The sequence below is a fragment of the Balaenoptera physalus genome (genome assembly GCF_965194825.1).
Source record: "Balaenoptera physalus genome assembly, chromosome: 9".
Lineage (NCBI taxonomy): Eukaryota > Metazoa > Chordata > Mammalia > Artiodactyla > Balaenopteridae > Balaenoptera > Balaenoptera physalus.
The window spans coordinates 92836358-92860389 of record NC_138888.1 but is presented as its reverse complement, the minus strand read 5'-3'; the positions used below and the strand labels follow the sequence as shown (position 1 = coordinate 92860389).

General features: G+C 40.3%; 1 protein-coding gene and 1 pseudogene across 2 annotated transcripts in view; both read left to right on the top strand.

Annotated features, from left to right (window-relative positions):
* LOC309666602 (mitochondrial ribonuclease P catalytic subunit pseudogene) overlaps positions 1–24032 on the top strand; it is a 177415-nt pseudogene that overhangs the window by 41621 nt on the left and 111762 nt on the right. The gene's annotated exons all lie outside the window — the stretch shown is intronic.
* On the top strand, positions 6826–21266 carry LOC309666646 (uncharacterized protein). Its single transcript, XM_082474303.1, has 5 exons — positions 6826–8455; positions 8576–8704; positions 18841–18918; positions 19356–19462; positions 20697–21266. Exons 1-5 carry the CDS (start codon positions 8441–8443, stop codon positions 20737–20739), a joined length of 372 nt encoding a protein of 123 aa, XP_082330429.1. The 5' UTR covers positions 6826–8440; the 3' UTR covers positions 20740–21266.

Below are 24032 nucleotides of genomic sequence, written 5' to 3'. Positions count from 1 at the left end.
TAATTTTCAGCCGTTTCATCAAAAGTTTATCAAAAATTTTACTGCCTGATAGTCATGTAAGTTTATTGAGAGTCTATCTAATGAATGGTGGGCAAGATCCTACCCTAATCTCATATATGTAGATGTCTAGAAGACAGATGTCTCTGCTGGAGTCATCTAAGCCAAGACTCGGTTATCTAAGAGTGATTGAAGCAAGCTGAAGATTTCAACTTTTTTTCTCTCCAAAATAAAGAAATCATATTTTCCACTACTCTACAGATTGTAATATGGGTAAATTGCTAGCCCTATCACAAAATGTTTAGAAATTATGAGATTCAGTGAGCTGGAAAAATATTTTTTTTAGTGTCAGGAGTTGAACTGGAGGAGAACGAGATAGAAAGGTTAAGTGGCAGCCAGATTGCGAAGAAACTTGTATGCTGCAATTTAAACACGGACTTTGAAAAGAATACATATATAACTGAATAACTTTGCTGTACACCTGAAACTGACACAACATTGTAAATAGCTGTATTTCAATAAAAATTTTTGGAAAAATAATTAAAAATTTAAATTTAAAAAATGGACTGTGACTTGGGAACCATGGAAAAGTTTAAAATAGGAGATTAATACCAAATTAGTATTTTAGGAGGATTGTTTTGGTAGCTATGTAGAAGGAAGAATGGAGGGGACATAGAACAGGGCCAGTGAGAATTATAAAGAAGCTAATGTAGTTACATGTTAACTTCATGCCTGGAATATGGTTATTGATACTTGTTGAAAGAATTTAACCTTTAGTTCTGGATTTGCCTAAAATTGTCAACATATTAAATATCAGATATAGATGACAAAAACTCGAGATTTAAGTCTTTGTTTAAAATTATTTTAATATAATCAAAATATTTGCTAGTAACACTTCTTTTTCATGACTAAGTAAAACCAAACAACTGTTAGATTTTTAAATTGCAATTTATATGAACTCTCATGTATTAGCTTCATCTCAGCAGGTGCACAAGAACTGCTTAATGACTGACAGGCTGAATTGAATTCAACAACTTTTTACTGTATTCATTGCACTTTCAAACAGTTTTTCTAACATCTTGCCTATGGATATGGCCCCTATAACACCCAGCTTTTCTGAGGCAAATATAGCTTCCAATTTTGTGTTCTAATCTCATAAACATACTTTTCCTTGTCAAATCACAGGTTTCAATTTTTGTTTCAGAAATGTTAGTCTGTATTCTTATACGTTAATAAACCTAAGAAATGTCACAAATGATCACATTGCTTATATTTTCTTTACCTTTTTGCTATAGAAACAAATGAAACAAAATGACCCCCAATTCTCAATGTCTCACTTATGTATATAGAGATGAATATCCTAAAACAATCCTCTGAGTCCTTTTAACCTGTAAGCTTCTATTTTCAAGCAGTAACCACCTTCAGTGTGAGACAAGTGCCCCCTTGCCTCTTGTTTAGATCTCCTCTAACTGCCAAGATTAAACATTTAACTACCTGTAGTTTAGAAAAAATTTATCAAACCATTGCCTAAAATAGGTCTGTTTGTTGTGCTTTTTGTTTTGTTTTGTTTTCTAAAGGACGAGACCCATGAGGATTCATTCACAGAGCTGGTAAGACTCTGGAGTGAGCTGCATGTGAAGGAAGCAGGGGAGAGAGGAAGCAGCATGGCTGTAAACATATCTGCACCTATAGTTACGTTATAGTGTAAAATAGAGCTGCCATATGATCCAGCAATCCCACTCCTGGGCATATATCCGGAGAAAAACAAGGTTCAAAAGGATACATGCACCCCAGTGTTCATTGCAGGACTGTTTACGATAGCCAAGACATGGAAGCAATCTCAATGACCATCAGCAGAAGGATGGATAAAGAAGATGTGGTAGATATACACAATGGAATATTACTCAGCCATTAAAAAGAATGAAATAATGCCATTTGCAGCAACATGGATGGACCTGGAGATTATCACACTAAGTAAGTTGAACAGAGAAAGACAAATACCATATGATATCGCTTATATGTGGAATCTAAACAAAAATGATGCAAATAAACTTATTTACAAAACAGAAACAGACTCACAGACTTAGAGAATGAACTTATGTTTATCGGTGGGGGAAGGGTAGATTGGGATTTTGGTATTGACATGCACACACTGCTATATTTAAAATGGATAAATAACAAGGACCTACTGTAAAAAAAATTAAAATAATTAAAATAGTAAAATTAAAAAATATTTTTTTAAGTGTAAAAGAACCCCCCAATAAACAGAAACCTCAACTAAATAGAGTTGGGAGACCAGAAGGGGGAGTTCTCATGCCCTGAGGTAATAGCAGAACCCAACAGGAAGAAGGACTCAACCAATAGAAAGCTACGGACTCATGTTTACTATAGCCCTCCCAGCTTCCTTTTCCCCCTCTATAAAAGCGTTCTCCTTCCCTTGCCGTGTGGGGACTTGCACATAGCTCACCAGGGTTGCAGACCCCAAACTGCAATTCTCTGCTGATCCCAAACAAACCCATCTTTGCTGGAGAAATATCTGGTAGTCTGTTTGTTTCAGGTCAACAAAGGCTATTTCAACACTCCATGGAATGCAGGACCTGGTGCAGCTGATTTTAAGGAGCCCACATCTGATGTATAAAAAGACCATAAGGGCTTGTGGCAGACATGTCTTGATAGCAGAGACCATAGGATAAGCCCGTGGATCCCATTTTCTGTAACTTGGAGACATGGCCCACAAAAGGAAACATCCCATTTCAGTTCCCTTTGACAATATACACTCTTTGAAATTTGGCAGACGTTTATGCAAACCAGCCTCATCGAAACTTTAGGTCCTAGGTGGAGCAGGTAAGTAAATAAATACATACCATGGGCCATCTCTGTGCTGTACTATTCAAGAGAGAAAGGGTTTGGAAAAGGGAATGCTCCAAAGAATGTTCAGGAAACTGAGTGGAATGTTAAGTTGCACAGAGAGCTGAAGAATGCGATTTGTTTGGAAAGATGGATTATGGAGAATTTCAGTGGCTGCAAGGCTTATTGGCTGTGGTTGCACCGGAGAGTCAAGGAGGCACTAGGAGTGAAAATAATCTCTGGAATTAGTGGCATAAAGAGTGACTCTGTCAAAGCAAGTAAACATCGCCTCATTTCCCCCCAAATCCAGCGTAAGTTAAAGGACCGCTGTCTCTATAGAGTAAGGCATCTTAGATGGATTATCGGCTGCACAACGGCATGAGATGTTGACTTGGTGGCTCAGCTTTGACACTGTGTGTGTGTGTGAGGGCGCTGGCCCCTGGGCATTGTCTGCTGTGGTGGGATAATTGGGCTGCTCCACCACAGTCCTTCCGGAGAAGGTCCAGAACACGTGGTACATGGTTTCCTGTGTTTGTACAGCAGCATATTGGCCCAGGACAACAGACCTGCTCTGCTGAGGAGGGCTGTGTGGCCTGGTATGCAGCGCTCGGCTGGGCCCCTGGAACGTGGAGCCCAGCACCTCCTACCCCAGGAATGAGCAGGTCCAGAGTGGGAGGGAAGGATGGGAGTAAAGAAGCTTGCAAACTTGGGTGAGGTTCGTAGCAGGTGTCGGAGAATAAAAGTCAGGTTTTTCTCGGCATGGTTGGCTGTGTGGTCCAGATTCAAGTCCAGGTAAGAGTCATCTTTCCGACCTGTCTTTCTGTGCCTCAGTTTTCTCATCTGCCAAATGCGGACGAAAACTCCTGCCCGATAATGTACTGTTACTGCGAGGCTCGGATGTATAGTATATGGGAAGGAAATAGATGCCATTTATCGAACACCTATAATGCACTACTAACTGGGCCAGACACTGTTTATTACTTCATTTAACCCTTGCGTGAACCCTCTAAGGCAAGTATTGTCATCTCTATTTTACAGATGTGGAAACAAGTTTGACAAGGTTAAAATTACTTGTTCATTCATTTGTGAGTTTAACACTTTGTATTGAACACATAAGATGTGCCAAACATAGTAACAGACCCTGGGAATAGAGTGGTGGATCAGCTATACAAGGTCCCTGTGCCAATGGAGTTTATATTCCACGAGGGCCGATGGATAGTAAAAATAAACAAATAAGTCAAACTTAATATTATTAATACAGAAAAATAAGACAAGGCTATATCAAATGGATTCTATTTGTTCTCTACTCCTTATATTATCTATAAGCTTAAAGTTAGAGCTAAGGGGTTGATTAGACTCAGGTTTATCTTTTCTGACAAAAATCTTTCATAGATGTTCTGTGAACTTTGTATTACATCACATCAGGGGGCACACCATATCCGGGTGTCCCACTTTTAGAGATGATGATATGGACAGCCTGATCCCTTCAAGTGTAAAGTTCTATTTCCCCTTTATAACCAGGCATCAACCCATAAGGTAATAATTTGTCACGCTGCAAATACGCAGCTCCCCATCAATCTTTTACCAAATGGCTTTAGAATTTGTTGATAATCATTTCCTGAAAACATTTTATTAGGGGTTGTAAAATTATGATTGTATAATATTCATAAATAATCATCTATTGCATATGCATTACCTGGAATTTTTCTGTCAAGAACAACTTTCCCTCATCAACCACTACTATTTGTTTTACTGGTGAACATTTCATACAGTCCATATTGAAATACTTAAGTGTGTAATTTTTCCCATTAGTTTCCAATAAAGAGTTGGTTCCCAGGCTATCTCAGTGGTGACTAATAAGTTTATTTTTGGCTTTTCCTTGTTTTGAGTATTACAGTGAACTCATGGATTTTAATATAATAATGTATTTCAAACTATTGCGGTCAAGTAGTCTTTCTGAGTTCGAATTGGTTGATTGAGTGGAGTGGAAGTGGAAAATTGCCTCTGATAAAAAGAGTTGCAGAAAAATAAAATGTTTCATATTTGCCAAGATGAAGCAGTTGATAAAGTGGTGGGTCAACTTGATACCAAAGCTCATGCTCCTTTGGTTACAGCCCAGCTCTTTCTAAAGTGAAATGTAAAAGTACTTTAAAGGTTAACGCATTACTCTTTAGTAATATCCTGCTTAGCATGGATATTAATCAGCTTGTGCTTTGACAACAAACAATCCCCAAATCTCAGTGGATCAAAACAACAATTTATTCCCTCTCATAATATGGTCTTTGGCTGTGAGTTGGCTTTGGCTGCTGGACACCCGCTCAGCTCCACTCCAAGGGTCTTCCGCTTCTGGGATTCAGGCTGCAGGAGTGGTCACTATTTGGTACAGTCTGGTGGTGGAGCTGAAAACTCGAGAGAGCTGGAGAAAGTCTCTTAAATCTTTCGGGGGTGTTTATACCACATTTGCTCACATTCTCTTGGTGAAACCATGTCACATGTCCAAGCGCCATTTCACGGGGTAGGGATGTTTATTCCTCTGACAGGAGACACTGCAAATCACATGGTAAAGGCAGGGAATTAAAATTTTATTACAGGGAAAGGGCTTGGTGAAAATACTTGAGAAAAAGATTGCAATCTATCATAGACCATCATTATCTGGTATCATTCAAAATAGGAATAGAGACATAGTATGGCGTTATAAAAACATATTTTCTAAATGGTCAAAATAGATGCAGGGATATAAGAATTAAAAGTGGTCACAAATGTAAAATAAATGCAATCCTTTATATACCATAAAGGATTATGAAAAGTTAATTTTATTATTTCGGAATGTCTACGTGTGACACCTTAACTTCTTTACTCACAGAGGTGTCCTTTAGTCCCTAATTCAAAATCTAATTGCTCTTAATTTACCCACAATTCTAAGAAGCACATTAGAAGTAGAAAGTTGTAGATTGTGTGGGCAGGGAGCACTGAGAAGGCAAACAGTGACAAAAGGAAGGAGGGACAGTTGACAGCAAAGGATGTCATAAGAATAACTAAATCAAGTACAAATGAAATGTCAGGAACCAGAGCTATTTGGGATGACTTGGGGACAAACAGTTTTGTACAACTTAATACCCCTTAGCATACAAGAAACTCTCTCTTTTACTGTCAATGTTCTGTCTTCTTATTTTGGCTCAAAGTACCTTCCCTTCTCCACAAGACAGATACACACACATACACACAAACATGCACCCATAGAACCCGATACACGAAAATCACATGCATTTAACTCCTATTTTCAGAAAAATCATTGTTAGAGTACATGTGTACATCAGTTTGGAGAGACCAAGTTGTGCTGCAGTAACAAACAACTCCCAGAATGTTGGTGGATAAAAATAACAGAGGTTTATTTCTTTTTCCTGCTTCATCTCCAACATGGTTAAATGTGTGTGGGGGGGGGGGGGGTCGGTGAGGGTAGGAGGGGAGACTCTGCTCATCACAGTTACCCAGGGCCTCTGGCTGGTGAAGGCTGCATCTGAACACAGGCTTTACCGTGACTGAAGAAGCAAAGTAGCAGATGGTGAGTCATGTACAGGCGTGAAAGCTTCTGTCTGGAAGTGCCACATGTCACTTCACATTTTGTGGTGAAAGTAAATCACAGGGCCTCTTCAAGGGACAGAGGAAAAAACAAGGTGAAAACACAGAACTCGGGCTTCCCTGTTGGCGCAGTCGTTGAGAGTCTGCCTGCCAATGCAGGGGACACGGGTTCGAGCCCTGGTCTGGGAAGATCCCACGTGCCGCGGAGCAACTAGGCCCGTGAGCCACAACTGCTGAGCCTGCGCGTCTGGAGCCTCTTCTCCACAATGACAGAGGTCGCGATAGTGAGAGGCCCGCGCACCGCAATGAAGAGTGGCCCCCGCTCGCCGCAACTAGAGAAGCCCTCGCACAGAAATGAAGACCCAACACAGCAAAAATAAATAAATAAATTTAAAAAAAAAACAAAAAAACCCCACAGAACTCTTAGAGGGCAGGGAGCTATGATTCCACCATACACCCAAGGGGGGAGAATTAGAAATATGTAGCGAATGGTGTTAATGACCAACACAATGAGATCCTATGTGTCTGGGCCTCCTGGAAACACAGAACAACTTAACGGAACAGCCAGCCAGAAAGATGCAAGGCCCCGAGGACCTGGGACACTGGGTTGGTGAGGTTTGATGGGACATGGCAGGAAAAAAGGAGTGGCATGAAGTGGTGCAAAGAGGAAGCCCAAATGTTACTGAGTCCAAGCTCATTCTTCTCGCTGCACGACAGGCCAATAAATCGAAAGAAGAAGGGCAAGGAATAGCAACTTTATTGGGAAAGCCATCAGACCGAGAAGATGGTGGACTACTGTTCCAAAGAACCATCTTACCAAGTTATAATTCGGGCTTCTCTTACACTAAAAGGGGAGGGGGTGTGTTTGGTTGTTGCAAACTTCTGATGTCAGAATCCTTTGTTCTTGCAGGACAAAGGTCAGGTCACAATGTTCCTGTAAACCTCCAACAAGACAAATGTTATTCTCTGTTCTGCAACTTCTTTTCTCTACATGAATGGAAAAGTGTTATACCTTTAAAGGTCAGAGCCTGGAGAATGGGCTCTCCTGTATATTTCAGGCTATGGGCAACATTCTTAACTTGTAGTAAAAGCAGTAGAATACAAAGGTTAAAGGAAAAGAAACAGATCCAATATGGAGTCAGATTTGTTCTTCTCTGTGACACAAAGACATCCTCAGCCTCAGGGAGGGAGCAGGTCCCCAAAGCTTCAAAGATTTTAGTGTATTACAACCTTTTCTAAATCTCTTCCTGTTCTTCCTGCTCTACCTAGCAAGCTAGGTACTCAGTGAGCCCCCCCCCAGTCCCCTCCCCCCCATTTCCATTCTCCTCCTTCAATACCCTCTGGGTCAGCTGGCTCCTTATCCTCTGCTTCAGGCCACTGCCTTGTTTTCCCGTGAGCACGAGTCTGAGTGATGCTCTGCTTAGCCTTGCATCTTTCCTTTCTGTTGAGCTGGGTGACGTGAGGATTTGGGCTCCTGTTAGATGAGCGTGAATTTACGTGGCCTAGACTCCGTAAAGAATCTTCTTCCTACACTCCACCTGAACAATCTCTCTTTTAACTTTGGCAAGAGTGGCTTTGAAATCAGAATTGGGTTCGGGGGGGGTCCAAGAGGCCAAGACTGTGAACACAGAAAGGGAAGGAACAGTTCTGCAAGTGCAGATGAGAATTCAAGAAGCAGAGCCCGTGGTAAGAAGTCCGTGGCTCTCCGGGAACATCACACAGTGAGGAGACTGAAAATGTGCTCCGTCTCTCGAGAAAAGAACCTCACCATCAGCTCTGGTCCTCCCGCAAAGGGTGTTTCTGGATGATCCTTCTTTCCAACTGCAATTAGTCACACTTTTTTCCTTGGTGGCCTGACAGAAGTGCTGGCTGCACGCAACTGCGGTATGTGAACTTGCAGAGCTGAGAGACACCGCTGCTCACACGCACAGCTCTCTCCACTCCTGAGGATGTACACTATCTGTTTAAAGAGGCAACAAGGCTGTGGGAATCTCCAGCATGAAACGCTTGTGGGAGAATGGGCTATGTGTTGGTAAGTCTCTTAAATGATAGAAGTCAGGACTGCTGACCTCACGGCCTCTGCTCTCCCATAGAGACTTGGATGGGGATGAGTATTGTTTGCAAGGCACTGGATGCATAACTCTCTTTCCAGATGTGTCCTCAGGAGATGAAGGCCCAGAAGACCCTTGGAGTGTGTGCATGGACCTGTCTGCAAGACCACACACAGCGTCAGCGGTCCCCATCTGCACGTCTCCAGCCCTGCCCAGCCACTTCCTCCAAGGTTGACACAGACCCTTCTATGCTTTTCAGAGGCATTTGCAGTCTATTCTGTAGTCTGGCCCTGGCTTGTCCTTCCTCATTTGTGCCCAGTTTGTCCTTCCTAATGACCTTCCATTGTGGTTTGAGCTTTCCTGCTTTGCTCATACATTATCCCTTTAATTTCAATTTCAATTTCATCCTGATTCTAACTGTTCTTTAGGATTGAGCTCAGACCTCACTTCCCCCATGAATCCTCTTTAATCACTCCTGCTAGAAGGCATCTTGCCACTTACTTCCTATTTTACATGTAGACTAGAAGTCTCATCCCCTCACACCCCATTGATCTCTTGCACATGGAACCGTCTTACACTTAACATTACATATGTGTCTCATACTCTCAAGAGTAACATCCTTAAAGACCAAGGTTATATGTGTGGGAAGTGAGGGGAAAATGTAGAGATGCAAAGACACATTCTTTTGTGTACCTAATGTACCTTGGCTGTCAGCTGAGGTTACTCTGCATACTGAACGTAAGTGAAATTGTCTTACATCCTCTGGGAAGTTCAGGGTCTCCCCTAAGATTTCTACAAATTCTGAGAGGTTTGTGGCCTCATTTCCATAATTAGTTACCCTCATTTCCTTTTCCTATTTGTCAGAATCTCACACATCTCCTAGAGAGTTTACCTTATCTCAGTTGTGTACCAACTAAACATAGAAACTGCTGCTTTTCTTGGATTTCCCTCATAATATTGTTCACAGAGAGCATTTGCAGTAATAGACTATATTGAAGTAGCACTTAGACTCCTTTTGTTAGCACAAAGTAAAAATAGGATATATGTTACAGCTTTTCTTCAGGGTCATTTCAGCACCTTCAACCGAGGAATTTCTCACGAGCTAAACTTTCTCCATAAGATCTGCCCTGCGCCATGGGATGGACCCTACACACCTACACCCGTTTCCCGTCCACATCTCCAATGGCACATAAATCCCCATTCCCCACATGCTCCTTAATTTCTTTTCAAACTAATCTAGCTGTTTCTTTTTTTACCAACACACCTCCAGCCACAGACTGGCTACCTCACCTGTCACACCCAAAGCAAAGTAGGGGGTCAAGGTGTCACGTTAAAGAGAAGACCGTCTGCTCCTCACACAGCTCAAGTTGGTACTTTATATTTTCTTGTTGTTTTAAAATATTTCTTTTATTTGCAAACTGCACAATGGTTAACTGTTATTAATTCTAATTCAATGTTGGCTCCAAATAATATATCTCAGTACTGGAAAATATTATTTATATTTTTAAAGATTTATTTATTTATTTTTACAGTAGGTCCTTGTTGGTTATCTATTTTAAATATAGCAGTATGTACATGTCAATCCCATGGGATATATTGGGAGTATGGGATTGTCAAGTTGGTACTTTAAATAGCAAGTTTTCTGTTCATTCTGATATGTTGGTGTCCATTTTTTTTTTTTTTTTTGGTTTTGGTTTTGGTATCTTTTCAGAGCACTAAGCATAGTGCTTTTCACAAAGCAAATAATCAACATCTATATATTGAATGAAAGAAGGACTAATAAACAATAAGGTTTTACTGTAGAGCATGGGGAACTATATTCAATATCTTGTAATAACCTATGATGAAAAAGAATCTGAGAAAGAATATATATATACAGACATGTATATGTGTGTGCATATATATGTACATATATATATATATATATATATATATATATATATATAAATTAAATCACTTTGCTAAACACCAGAAACTAACACAACATCATAAACTGACTCTAATTTTTTTTTTAAAAAAGACTGAAACCACAATAAAACTATGGTACTTCCCTGCTCAGGTAAAGGCTGTGGCTTTGACAGGTTCTGGTTTCTGTCACGTGCCTCCTCATCCCCACTTCCTTTCCCAGCCTCCAGATTCCTGTCTGCAGCCTGTTCACTGGTTGTCATTTTAATCTTTTAATTTAAAAGAATTTATGAAATATAATCTTTTATATTTAAGATATAAAAGTCCTTCTTATAAGGGCTGAAGGCATGTCCACCACTCCCTTCCACTTCTCTGTCACCCACCAGAAAAGAGAAGAGTCTTCAAGATCCAAAGCAAAGCAGCTAAGCGCTTAACTCTGAAGATAATAGTTAGGCAGAAGGTCCTGCCAAAGGTCCCTTAAATGCCACTTCCTTAGTGACCCCATATCCTGTAAGACCACGTTTTTCCAAGTGGGTTCTTAGACCTGTATCAAAAGCACTTTAGGTGCTTGTTAAAAATACAGACTCTTATGGAATCAGAATCTTTGAAGGTTCTTATTGCTTTCTCAATAAATTCCCTGGGGGGATTCTTATGCTGAAAAGTGTGCATTGTGTAAATGCATTCTTTGATCAGCTCTGTGTTGGAGAGAAACGAATTCTTCCCTTCTTAGGACAAGCGCATTTTCTATCCTGTACTACCTGCCTTCTCATGGGGGAAAGGATAAGTTCATTATGCTGTGCTGACAGCCATACCCTTTCCTATGTTGTTCCCGAGTTGGCCACCATCAACTGCTTTATTTTTCCTTGAGAATAATCCAATTAGACTTATTCATAATAAACAGATTACGGGACACAACCTCTTGTATGACAAACTTATCCAGCATACTCTTCTTTCAAATACGTAGCTTGAGAGCAAACATGAAGCGTATGGATACATTTGGTGGTATTTGAAACCACAGGAGGAAATGAGCCCAGGGAAGGAACCTCAGCTGGAATGTGTCTTGCTACCAGAAGTACAGACTATGGTCCACCTGATGTGAGCGTGGGACATGTGGGGCGGGGGGGGGGGGGGGGTGCCTCCAATGGCCAGCAACCTCTGCTGGACTTCAGCTTTATGCCTTTTTTGGAAGCAAGTCTGTGGACCTTCAGAATCACGGGAATTTAGTGCTGGTACCACCAGCTCTAATCATCCCACCCACCCAGTCACCTACAGCTACTGCCTGACTCTTGAGAACTCACCTCCGAGGCAAATCCTGACCCAGCTGAGTGTGTGAGCTCTGGCTTGGCACCCGGGCTAAGTTGGCACACACTTCCTCCTGTCTGTTCGGGTGACTCACTGAGGGTTCAGAGCACATTTTCCCTTCTCTGGCTGCCAGCTGTAGCTATTGGCTCGCTCACTCTCTGGAACGACTCAGCACTCCTGTGTTAATGCAGCGGCTTGAACTGATGTGCAATTGTACAGAGTCCTGCAGAAAAGCATAAGACTCTCTTTCCCACAAGGACGAAGGCTGGGAGCTGTCACATCTATGGGAACATCAGACACGGATCCTTCCTTCTTTCTACCTGTTGCTACTTACTAAGCCTCTATGTGGCCCTCATGGTTTCCCAGCACGCAGAAACTTCACCAACGGCAAAGACACGAGAGTGCCAGTGGTGAGGAAATCAAAGGCAAATGTGTCCCCTTTCATCTGTGTCTGAAAATGAGAAATGAAGGCCTTGTGTGTCTGGAAATATGGGCAAGTTTCCTCCCTCCTCTGCCGTCCTCGGCACTTATGTGTAGTTCGGAGTGCATTAACCGAAACTTGTATGTGGACCTAGATCTCTTGTAAATTACTGATCTTCCCAGCTAAGCTCCTGTCTTCATCAAGAGCAGGGATCCAGTCTCCAGTGTCTTTTGTGACTGCCCCAGAGCCTAGTTTAGAGTTGAGTTCAATGCAGCCTTAGAAACAAGGCTTGCTGAAGGAATGAATGGGGCAAACTCCCATGGAAAAGCCAAGCGTGTTGAAGGAAGGGCTGGCTTGCCAGTCATATTAATTTTTTCCACACACTTTTTACACCATCAAAGGAAAACATTTCTTATTTGTGGATAGCACAAAATGCATAATAAATCAGTCTGCAGTAACCTAATTTCACCTCATGGGTCAAGCCAACAGCCAGAATGAAGTTTTGAAGAAAAAGTGTTTGTAGGCATCTGGGCACACGGCAGAAGCTGGGTATTTTTTGTGCATTTGCACACGGGTGTGAATGCCTGAACTTTCCACTTATTGTTCAGTAGATGGGAGAGGCGGCAGGGCCTCTGTGAATACAGGCAGTGTGCACAGTGGTTGAGAGTGAGTCGGAGATCGAATCTTGGCTAGGCCACGTACTAGCTGAGTGAATATGTGTGACATCACTTGTATTCTTTAGATGTTGGGTGCTTCGTTTATCAGATGTGTGTAATAGAAATCCCCTCATAGAGTTGTGATTAGAATTCAGTGAGATTATTAACACCAAGTGCCTAGCCAGGTAGCTGATATAATCAATAAACATCCAATCAATAATAGCTGTTATTGTTCATGGTGTTTGACTAAATGCAAGATTTGAAGGATGGGACAGTAAGGCTGATATCCAGGTTTTGGTTTGTTCCTAATGTTAACCTGAATTTCTGAGCAGTTCACTCTGAGAGAAAAGGGAAAAATGACCAAACCCTCATGAAAAGCAAAACTGCACTAAATTAAACAGAAGTGTCTACCGCACTCTTCCTTGGCCTATTGTTAATGCTTTACCTTTTAGAAAGCTGGCTACATGAAGACTTGGTGGGAGACAGAATTGTTCCACCACTTTTATTCCCAAATATGTAACTAGTGTTCTTATGGACTCTTTCAAAGATTGAATTTCAAGCTTATATAACTGCACGGAATTATTCGGTGATTTGAGAGATTCCAATTCATTGTGACAGCTTGGATACATAAGCCATTTCCCTCGCCATCCCAAATAGATAAAGATCATCTACTGTCAATACAACTAGAATTTAGGTTTTAAAAAATTGGCAGAAGATATATTTTTCATGTGGTCCCTCAGTTTTTGAGGGCTGTCCATACTGAGTTATCCGAGTATTGATTTTACCCCAATGGCTTCCGAATGAAAATAGATGCAAGAAATAACACTCACTGCTTATACATTTTAAGTCTTCAAAATTAGCTAAGTGATGGGGAGATATTTATAGCAAGAAGCTTTGAACTTTCTGGGAAAATCACAGTTTATTTTCCCAACTGAGCTATTAGAAATAATACTGAATATGTCTTATACAACTCTAAATCAAAGATCACATACTTTAATGAATAATAAAATTGCTCACAATATCCTTTAAAAGCCCTCTTGGAGAGAAGTTTCTTCATTAGAAATGGATATTTCTGGAACAAAACAAATGCTAATATAGAAGCACTTGCTTAATTTATATTTCCCATGAACTCTATTTGAACTTCACTTCAAGAATACACAGCAGGAAAGCAGTCTGGAATACCCCACCCTAAACAGATGATGAATGTATTACATCCCGAGTAAAGACTACCCAAGTATTGGCTCACTACTTGATAGAGGAAGAAAGATAAAAATACTCCAAGCCCCTTTTGTTTAGGAAAAGTTCAGTTTTCAGGTCTATCCTCAATACATTGAAGCAGAAGGGACTTGGAGCTCTGTGGCTTGGTGGTGGTATATTTCAGCTGTGAATAATAAGAAATATGAAAAATTGGTTGCAGTTGTAAAAAGCTGGCGAACTCTAGTCCAGAGCGAATCAAAACTCTGCTGAGATACTACTTTTGACCAAGACTTATCTTCTAGTCTTAAAATTACACTGAGTCAAACGGACAATTTTCGGCTTTATCTCACTTGACCGCTCTATAACATTTGACATCGTTGATTCAGACTCTCCTCTGTGAAACACACTTCCTTGGCTTCTGTGATTCTCCACTCTCAGGGAGATTCTCCACTCTGCCTGGCAATGGCTCTTCTTTCTCGGCTGGTCCCTAAATCGTTAGTCTTCCTGCGATATTTTTTTAATGATCTTGTTACATCTCACCCCCAACACACAGTCCCTGGTGACGTCATTCATTTATGGCATCACCTACTACACATGGCGGTGAAGGATCAAAAATCTATATTTCCACCTTCTTATTAGAACTTATTTCCTTGACTGTTCTTCTGGGACCCCAAACTTAATATGTCCCAACAGAATTCATTATTTTCTGCCCTGCTTCTCCTATTCTTCCTTTCTCAATGAACACTATCACCTAGCTGCCTAATTCAAAAACCTAGGTGTCATCTTTGACTTCTCTGCCTCCATTGTTTCCCACAAATAATTGATCTCCAAAACCTGCTGTATCCACTTCTCCTCCTCTCTCATGTTTGTCCATTTCTGTCCATATTCATTGCCAGTGTCTCATTCCAGGTTCCCATCATTGGCTCTTTGATCACTGCCTCGGAGGCCTACCTGGTTTTCCCTGACTCCTTCCTCCATGCTCCAGAGTTCTATAAAGCATTACAAAGTAGACATTTGATCATTTCTCTTGCCTGATTAAAACCTTTCTAAACCTTACCATCATCCTTATGATAAAGTTCAAACTTGTAAGCATGAGCGTAAAATATCACGTATGCTCTGACTCCCTTTTTTTTAAACTTCTTTACCTTCAGCTTTTGACATTTCTCTTCTTGAACTCTGCACTCCAGCCATACTGAAGTACTTGAAGTTACTGAATGGGCCATTTTCTGCCTTTCCTCTGGGCCTTTATGATGTTTTCCTCTCTGCCTGGAACAATCTCTCCTTGTTTGTCTGGCTTACACACACCATCCTTTCAGCTGAGAGGGCATTTCATCTGGGAAACCTTCTCTGATCCTCTTTCCAATTCCAGATCTGAGTTACATGTTTCTCCGTGTTACCTCTTATAATAACTGATGCATTCATATTTCATGGTACTTACCAAAAAATATTGTCAATGCCTATTTACTTATATGTCTCCTCCAAGAACTATCTGAGGTCAGGAGATACATCTTTTCTACATTGTATCCCTAATGCTCTCCTCAGTACTTGGTACATAGTAGGCACTCACTACATATGTTTTAGAATTAACTACTTAATTGTCAAGTTACAACTCAAGGAGAAGAATGTGATTTAAAGATCTTGCCTTATTTTGGAATCACCAAGCATGAGATAAGACTCTCTGGGCAGCTTTCCATAACTGGTGTACCCTCCACTCACATTCTAGGCATGAGAGCAATAAAGAGATAATTGGCAACTGAACTGAGGCTATAGTAGCTCCAAACTGGGTAGTAAGGGTCCACAACCAGAATTCCAGGAGTCTTCTCTATGCCCTTCTAAGGAAACAAAAGAGAGATATTTCACTGTTCTTAAAGGCATTATCTGCCCCATGGTTTATGAAACCAGGGAAATATTGAACTCCACATTCATGGCTTTTGGGAACTCATGTGGAATCCAGAATGTTGGATCTGATGCAATCAAATAAAGGTTGTCAGTGGCTACAGACTGCCAAGAGGGCTTGATATTTCCATCAACTTTTCTTCTTCCAAATGAACCTTGGGGTTATTTGTCTATAGTTCTGCCAGGGGCCTCTCCAGACTGTGATTCGTTGGGGACAAGCCACCACGAACATATTCTCAGGTCTCCATGATCCTGCCATTTCATGAGAAATGGAACTTATCAAACAAGTAGCAGAGCTGAACTCTCTGAATTCTACATGACTGTTCAGACAGTTTGGAATGACACACACCCACAATTAAAACAGAAAAGAAGCATGAGTAAGTGAGGAACTGAGAATCACATACTTTTCTAAATTAGATTTATCTGTAAGACTTAAATATGTGCAAACATACTTTGAATGATCTGGTATGAATTATAGTTTAGCCCATTTTGCTTTGTCCTTATGTGTGAGGTAAAAAGAGACTGACTTTTCTGGATATTTGTCTTTGGTAAGTATCAAATTTTGAGGGGATACGAGTCTTTTTTAGCCAAATTGAAAAATTGCTCAGAATTTAAAGAATACTCCATCTGAATTCAAGCTGTGTTTGGGTTTGGCAGCATGTTTTTTTCTTTGGCAAGGAAAAGGCTGTTTGATTCTTACGACTTGGTAGACCTCAAACAGGCTCCCACGCAAGCTGTAGCCCTTATGATGTAGATAGAAGTGGAGGGAACTGATAGATGAGGACAAAATTTGCCTCAAAATGAAGCAAACAAATGAAGAGTTTCAAGGAGAGAAATTGTTTCAATCAAAAGCTTTGGGATTTGGAGCTTCTTATAGTTTGATTTTTGAATTTTTTTTAAATTCTGAAATTTACTGGATTTTCTTGGCCCTTGCTCTTTGTTGTCAGGTTCTTCTCCGTAAATAATAGAAAGAAAGTGACTTGGCTATTTTCAAGGCTTAAAAGAAAAACATCTACTACCTATAAGCACCTATTATATGCCATGACTTTAAACAAATAGTGTTTTATTTAAAGTTCACATCTTCCCTGCAAAACAGTACCATTTCCCCCACTTTACAGATGAGAACAATGAGGCTAGATAGGTAAAGTGATGTGCCCCTGCTCCCCAGTAAGTCTCAGGTCCTTTCTGGCTGTTATTGCCTATACCTGGAAGGCTCTGCTCAGTACTTCCTCATGTTCACTCTCTCCTAGATATGTCCTACCTTCCCTATTTTATCTGGACAACTCCTATGTCTTTCAAAGCTCAGCTCTTTCAGGAACTTTCTCTGGTTTGCTACCCAGCACCTCAGCCTTAGATTGCTGCCCTCCTGGGTTCTACTGGTCTGTGAACCTGCCTCTGTCAAGCATTTATGACAAGTATATCGAGTCTCTCTATGGCCAGTCTCATCATCTGGGATGTCAACTCCAGTTCACAAGTGGAACTATGTCGTCTGCAGATCTTCAGTGATTCACTTAGCCCCTAATAAAAAAATTTGCATTTGTGGAATCTAAAAATAAATAAGTTAGGAACTCTCTTATGATTTCTAAAAATAATCACTCCATTGCCTTACCTTTAAAAAAATCTCAATATGTAATAAAAATTTCTCTCCCAGCCCTGCCCAATGAAGGCCATTCATTGAAAGAGTAAAAGGAAGGACTTCCCTGGCAGTCCAGTGGTTAAGACTTCACCTTCCAATGCAGGGGGTGCGGGTTTGATCCCCGATTGGGGAGCTAAGATCCCATATGCCTCTCGGCTAAAAAAAAAACAAAAAAAACAAAAACATAAAACACAAACAATATTGTAACAAATTCAATAAAGACTTTAAAAATGGTCCACATCAAAAAAAAAAAAAAATCTTTAAAAAAAAAAGAGTAAAAGGAGACCACTTGTTCTTTGCCCCCCACAATGCTTTCATACTGTTCTTCCAAAATAATCACGAAATTTCGCTTCAGAAGAAAGGCGATGATATTTATCATGCTGTTCCTCCACATTTGCATTATGTCCGGGTTCCATATTCTAGGACAGAGAAAATAGAGCCTCAGAGAAGGGTTTAGTAGGACAGTGAGAGTTAGAGGAAAGGGAAGCAATGCTGGGAAGACCTGGCAGGCAGGAAAGGTGAAGCATCACCGCTCCAGTTACCTCTTCACAGGGAGCTGGCGAGAGACCCTTCCTGTTTGGCTGGTGCCTACACTTGGTCACAGAGGACATCTTCAGGCAGGCTGATGGGGGGGGGGGGGGAGAAAGGGAGACGATATTGATCTGTCCAGTTTGCTCCTGCCACTTTTTAGCCAAGATGGCACCATGAGGAGTTAAATCCCTTGCATGCCAAGTTGGGTCATTGAGTTCCTTTGGCAGATTCTTGGGAATCCATGTGGTGGCTTTTCCCCAAATGTAGAAGAGATGGAAGGAGCAGGCATGGAGTGGTAGCTTTGGAAAGACTGACTTCATGGGATGCATGGATACATATGCTGCATTAGTGGTGTAAGTTGGGTAAACAGCTGGAGGTCTCAGAAGCCGTAAGGATGAGAGACTCAGAAGAGGCATGTATACAGTGCATTTCCACCTTGTGCATCCAATTCACTGTTTTCTGTCATGAATACTACCACCTCCCCAAACTATGGTTTAGCTGGTCCAAATGTCTTCTACCTGGACGATATGCTGGCAAGTCAAGCACAGCACAACATGTCTAAAATCAAATTCATGTAATACTTTTCTATCAAGACATTTCCCTTTCCTGATTTTCTCTATTTCTCTTCATGGAAACACTAACACTTAGAGTCATTCAGGTTGAAACTTCAGTTATCTCTGATTCCATTCCACCTTCCTTGTCTAGGCAAGGTCCAGTAAACATATCAGCAATTCCCCAGCAGTGTGACAAGGACACTTTAAGGCACAAATTACACATTCAGCAATTGTTTGAATAAAATAAATGGAGGTCTTTGTTTTTCAGTTTGCTGCGGTATTTGTGCAGGAAATGCTGTTTACTGATGGGGAAAGAGGAGAGATAATAGAGAAATCAGTAAACCAGGTATGGTTTTGCAACAAACCAGCACATCCAACACAGTTAGAAGCTTTTGCTGGGAGGTTGGGAGGCTAGGTACTTCGGGTCTCCATTGTTTCCTGATATCATCATGCCATCACCAGTCACTGTGATTGGAATTATAGGCATATTTGGAAATGAACCAGGAGGACATAAAAAGGGTTTGTTTTTTTTTTTTTAAAAAAAAAGGTTACTAGATATATTACTTTCATAATTAGCTGCTTTTGATGGATGAATCTCAAAGGTACTTGACTTGATGACCTTGGACCTTCTGTCCAGTGCTGAGGTCTTGCAAAATTTCTTAAGTTCTTGCTGGGTAATTTCTGCTTTCTCCAATAAAGCAGGAGACAAGTTCTAGGAGGAAGTCAAGTATGTTTCTAACAAGGCTTATCTTGTTCTCCTCTTTACATATATTATTAATGAAGAAATTTTGGAAGATTGGAGGAATAAGATGTATAGGCATCTGGAATTTTATGAGAAAGAGCTTGTCAGATTTGGGAGTTTGGCAGTTTTGGACATGTAGACAAAAATGGTGAGTGAAAGCTGTCTTCTTGAAAATAGTAGAAAGGGCTCTCCATTCCTACTGTCAAAACCTACTTATCAGGGACCCAGTCTGAGGGAGTCACCATTCCTTCATATTGTTGCTCAATTTCCTCGCTATAGAAAACTCCCTTTAGTAAAAAAGAAAATTAGAATCCAGAAGTGATATTTTGCCAGCAACATCTCTAACGGCCTTTTCATCTCCCTGATGGACTCATTGTAGCTATGGAAATTCTAATTTCCTATCTTGGGTCAGCTTCAGAAATGTGCTTACTTATGTGCTTCAAATGGACTTATCAACGAATGAACCAAGAAATGATTTTTTTTTTTTTTTTGGCCGTGTTTAAATATTTCTTGCTCAAACTTTAAAGATCAGGGCATTTTAGGGTCAGATTTGCTCTCTAATTTTTCTATGCAACATATTCACTTCCCGTTAACATCTAATTATTTTCTGTCTAGAAGGCGTTAGGCTTCTGATTTCTCATGGAAATTGTACTTTGCATGAGCATTACCTCATCCAAATGTATGTTCCCAGTGAACCTGTCATCAAGTGGACTTGAGGCCTTCATTGTTTCCTTTTGTAGCAAGATGCTTAACTGGTTACTTATGCAGGGCTTGTTAGTAAAATTAGGGGGGAATAAAGGGAATAAAAAATCGTATGGCAGTTATAGACCTTAGACCTGAGTACAACCATTCCAGCAACATCTGAAGCTGAGATTTTAGGGTAAGCCAAGTAGTTTCTTCAGAATCAAAATGAAAGCAGTTGGATTCCATTTATTCAACACTTGAGTCAAGTTCATGAACTCTACAGTTCCAAAGATAACTGTGCCATGGATTTTGCTCTCAGGGATGCTAAGACATGCCCATGGTTTATCTATCCGTTCAACAAACACTTCCTAAGCATGTTTTGTCTCCTGAGGTAGTCTCTGGAGATGCAATGGTACATGGCACGTATCCCTGCAAATGCTGAGTATAAGCCCTGGTATAAAGTAATAGGCTGTGAATGAGGAGCAGGTAATGAGTAGTGGGTATTCGCAAGATACGGTAGCTTCGTGCATGTGCGTGGGGATTAGCCTTCGTGAAGAAGGCAGCATTTGCTATGGGCCTTGAATGATGGGCAGGAAATATAAGGATGCTAGGAAAGATTGTCCCCAATGGAGGAAACATGAATCATCCTATCTGAGGACCCCTCGAACTCTAATGTTGTCTATTTGTATGATTCCAAGTGCAAGTGATCCAATATGGCTCCTGAGAATTGCCGAGAACTGAGATCAGTGGTGTAGGTTCTGCCCTCAGAAGAACCTCAGAGAAGATCAGCCCCCACGAGGGTCTAAGTCATAAGGTACCATGTCATGTTTGGCAAAGTTTTCTCAACAAAATTTCTACCCACTCACCAGCTAAATACTCATGGGCTTATATTCTGTGTTCAGAGGCTTGAGAAAAACTCTGGAAGCCTTTTACAGAGAACTGGATAAAATGAAAGCTACTTTTTACTGCACACATTGTATAGGAAGCAGGTTAATCTCCATTATTTGAAAGTTCTGAGAGAGAATCTGAAATGGGACACCTAACTCAGCAGCTGACAATGATATTTTTTGTTGATGTTTTCCATTTGCCTTCAATTCTGTTTTCAGCTGTCCTAATTTACTATCTAGGTACTTTAATCAACTAGGGTACAAAGTGACCTGCAGTTCCCTAATTCAAATGCATCACTTTGTGCAGAGTTAAATTTGAATCAACATTGCCTCCCCAGCTAGACTGTCCCTTCTTTGAGGCCAATACATGTTACCTAATTTTTTTTTTAACATTTTTTTAAAATTAATTAATTACTTTTTTATATTTATTTTTGGCTGTGTTGGGTCTTCGTTTCTGTGCGAGGGCTTTCTCTAGTTGCGGCGAGTGGGGGCTACTCTTCATCACGGTGCGCGGGCCTCTCACTATCGCGGCCTCTCTTGTTGCGGAGCACAGGCTCCAGACGCGCAGGCTCAGTAGTTGTGGCTCACGGGCCTAGTTGCTCCGCGGCACGTGGGATCTTCCCAGACCAGGGCTCGAACCCGTGTCCCCTGCATTGGCAGGCAGACTCTCAACCACTGCACCACCAGGGAAGCCCCCTAATTTTTTTTAATAGAACCATACAGTTCTATGTAGGTAGGGAGAGCGCAAATGTTGGCTGACATTGAGCAGAGGTAGCATAGATCTGAAGATTTTTCTCTAAAGGCTCAAATTTCAGAGAATAGGTTCAGAGAATAAATGCTCCCCCAGGGCTCAGACAAAAGAGGTGGTTTATGCATTTTTTTTTCCTCTTATTTTCAGTTAGGCCAATAGGAATCTGCCAGGAGGAACTGACACATCCTGCTTAGTCTTGCGCAGTGTCTCTTGAGGATCATTATTAATTTGTGTACTTGAGACAGTATAGAAATCAAGGATACACTAATCCTGCAATGAAGGGATACCTTTCTTCTTATCCTTGGCCCTCCATACAAAATTACCACCACCTTGTTGAATTTGGAAGTTTATTGCTTTATTGTTTCATATTATAAAGAATCTAAATGGCATAACGTAATACAATTGAAATCTTTATATGCTTTAAAATGTATCTTGATCATTTTTCTTTTTCTTTTTTTAATTCAAGTGTAATTGACATACAATACTCATTTCAGGCATACCACATAGTGGTTTGACAGTTATTTACATTAGGAAATGATTTCCAGGATAAGTCTAGTAAACATTGGTCACCACACAAAGTTACTTTAATATTGTTGACTGTATTTCCTATGCTGTACATTACTTCCATGCCTTATTTATTATATGACAGGAGTTTGCACCCCTTAATCACCTTCATGTATTTAGTCCAACCCTTACCCCTTTCCCCTCTGGCAAACACCAGTTTGTTCTCTGTATCTGTGAATCAGTTCCGTTTTGTTACGTTTATTCATTTGTTTTGTTTTTTAGATTCCACACATAAGTGAGATCATACCGTGTTTGTCTTTCTCTGTCTGACTTATTTAACGTAGCATAATTCCCTCTAGATCCATCCATGTTGTTGCGAATGGCAAGATTTTACTCTTTTTTTGTAGCTGAGTAATATTCCATTGTGTGTGTGTGTGTGTGTGTGTGCGCACGTGTGTGTGTGTGTATGTATGTATCTCACAACTTCTTTTTCCATTCATCTATTGATGGGAACTTAGGCTGCTTCCATATCTTGGCTATTGTAAATAATGTTGTGATGAACATAGGGGTACATATCTTTTTGAATTAGTGCTTTTGTTTCCTCTGGGAAAATACTCAGAAGTGGAATTGTTGGATCATATGATAGTTTTATTTTTAATTTTTTGAGGAACTTCCATACCATTTTCCGTAGTGGCTGTACCAATTTACATTCCCACCAACAGTGTATGAGGATTCCTTTTTCTCCACATCCTCACCACACTTGTTATTTGTTGTCTTTTTGATAACAACCATTCTGACACGTGTGAGGTGATAACTCCTTATGGTTTTAATTTGCATTTTGCTGATAACTAGTGATATTGAACATCTTTTCATGTGTTTGTGTTATCTTTTCATGTGTCTTTGGAAAAATGTTTATTCAGGTCTTCTGCCCATTTTTTAATTGGATTGTTTGTTTTCCTCATATTAAATTGTATCAGTTCTTGTATATTTTGGATATTAACCCCTTATTGGATATATCATTTGGAAATATCTTCTCCCATTCAGTAGGCTGTCTTTTCTTTTTATTGATAGTTTCCCTCACTGTGCAAAGGCTTTTTAGTTTGATGTAGTCACATTTGTTTATTTTTGCTCTGTTTCCCTTGCCTGAGGAGACAGATCCAAAAAGATATTGCTAAGATTAATGACAAAGACTTTACTGCCTATGTTTTCTTCTAGGGGTTATATGGTTTCAGGTCGCACATTTAAGTCTTTAATACATTTTGAATTTATCTTTGTATATGGTGTGAGAAAGTAGTCTAGTTTCTTTTGCCTGTATCTGTCCAGGTTTCCCTAACACCATTTATTGAAGAGGCTCTCTTTTCCCCATTTTATATTCTTGCCTCCTTTGTCATAGACTAATTGACAGTATAAGCATGGAGAGCTTATTTCTTTTTCTTTTTTTTTTTTCAGTATTTGTCGTGAATTAATTTTTTTTGGTAAAGGATGTAAACTATGACATATAGACTTAGCTCAAATTCTGACTGACTGGATGCCCATGCCCCAGTACTGAAGGTTCCCATCAAAGATTACATGACTTACGCAGAGGCAGATAAAAATTGCTAGTACATTTTAAAGTTTTCTCAGTATAAAAGTTAAAATGAAAATGGTTTTCAAGCAGAGAGCTTATTTCTAAGCTCTCCATTCTCTTCCATTAATCAATGGGTCTATTTTTGTGCCAGTACCATACTGTTTTGATCACTGTAAATTTGTAGTATAGTTTGAAGTCAGGAAGTGTGATACCTCCAGCTTTGTTCTTCTTTCTCAAGTTTGCTTAGCTATTTGGAGTCTTTTGTGTTTCCACAGAAATTTTAGAAGTCTTTGTTCTAGCTATATGAAAAATGCCATTGGTATTT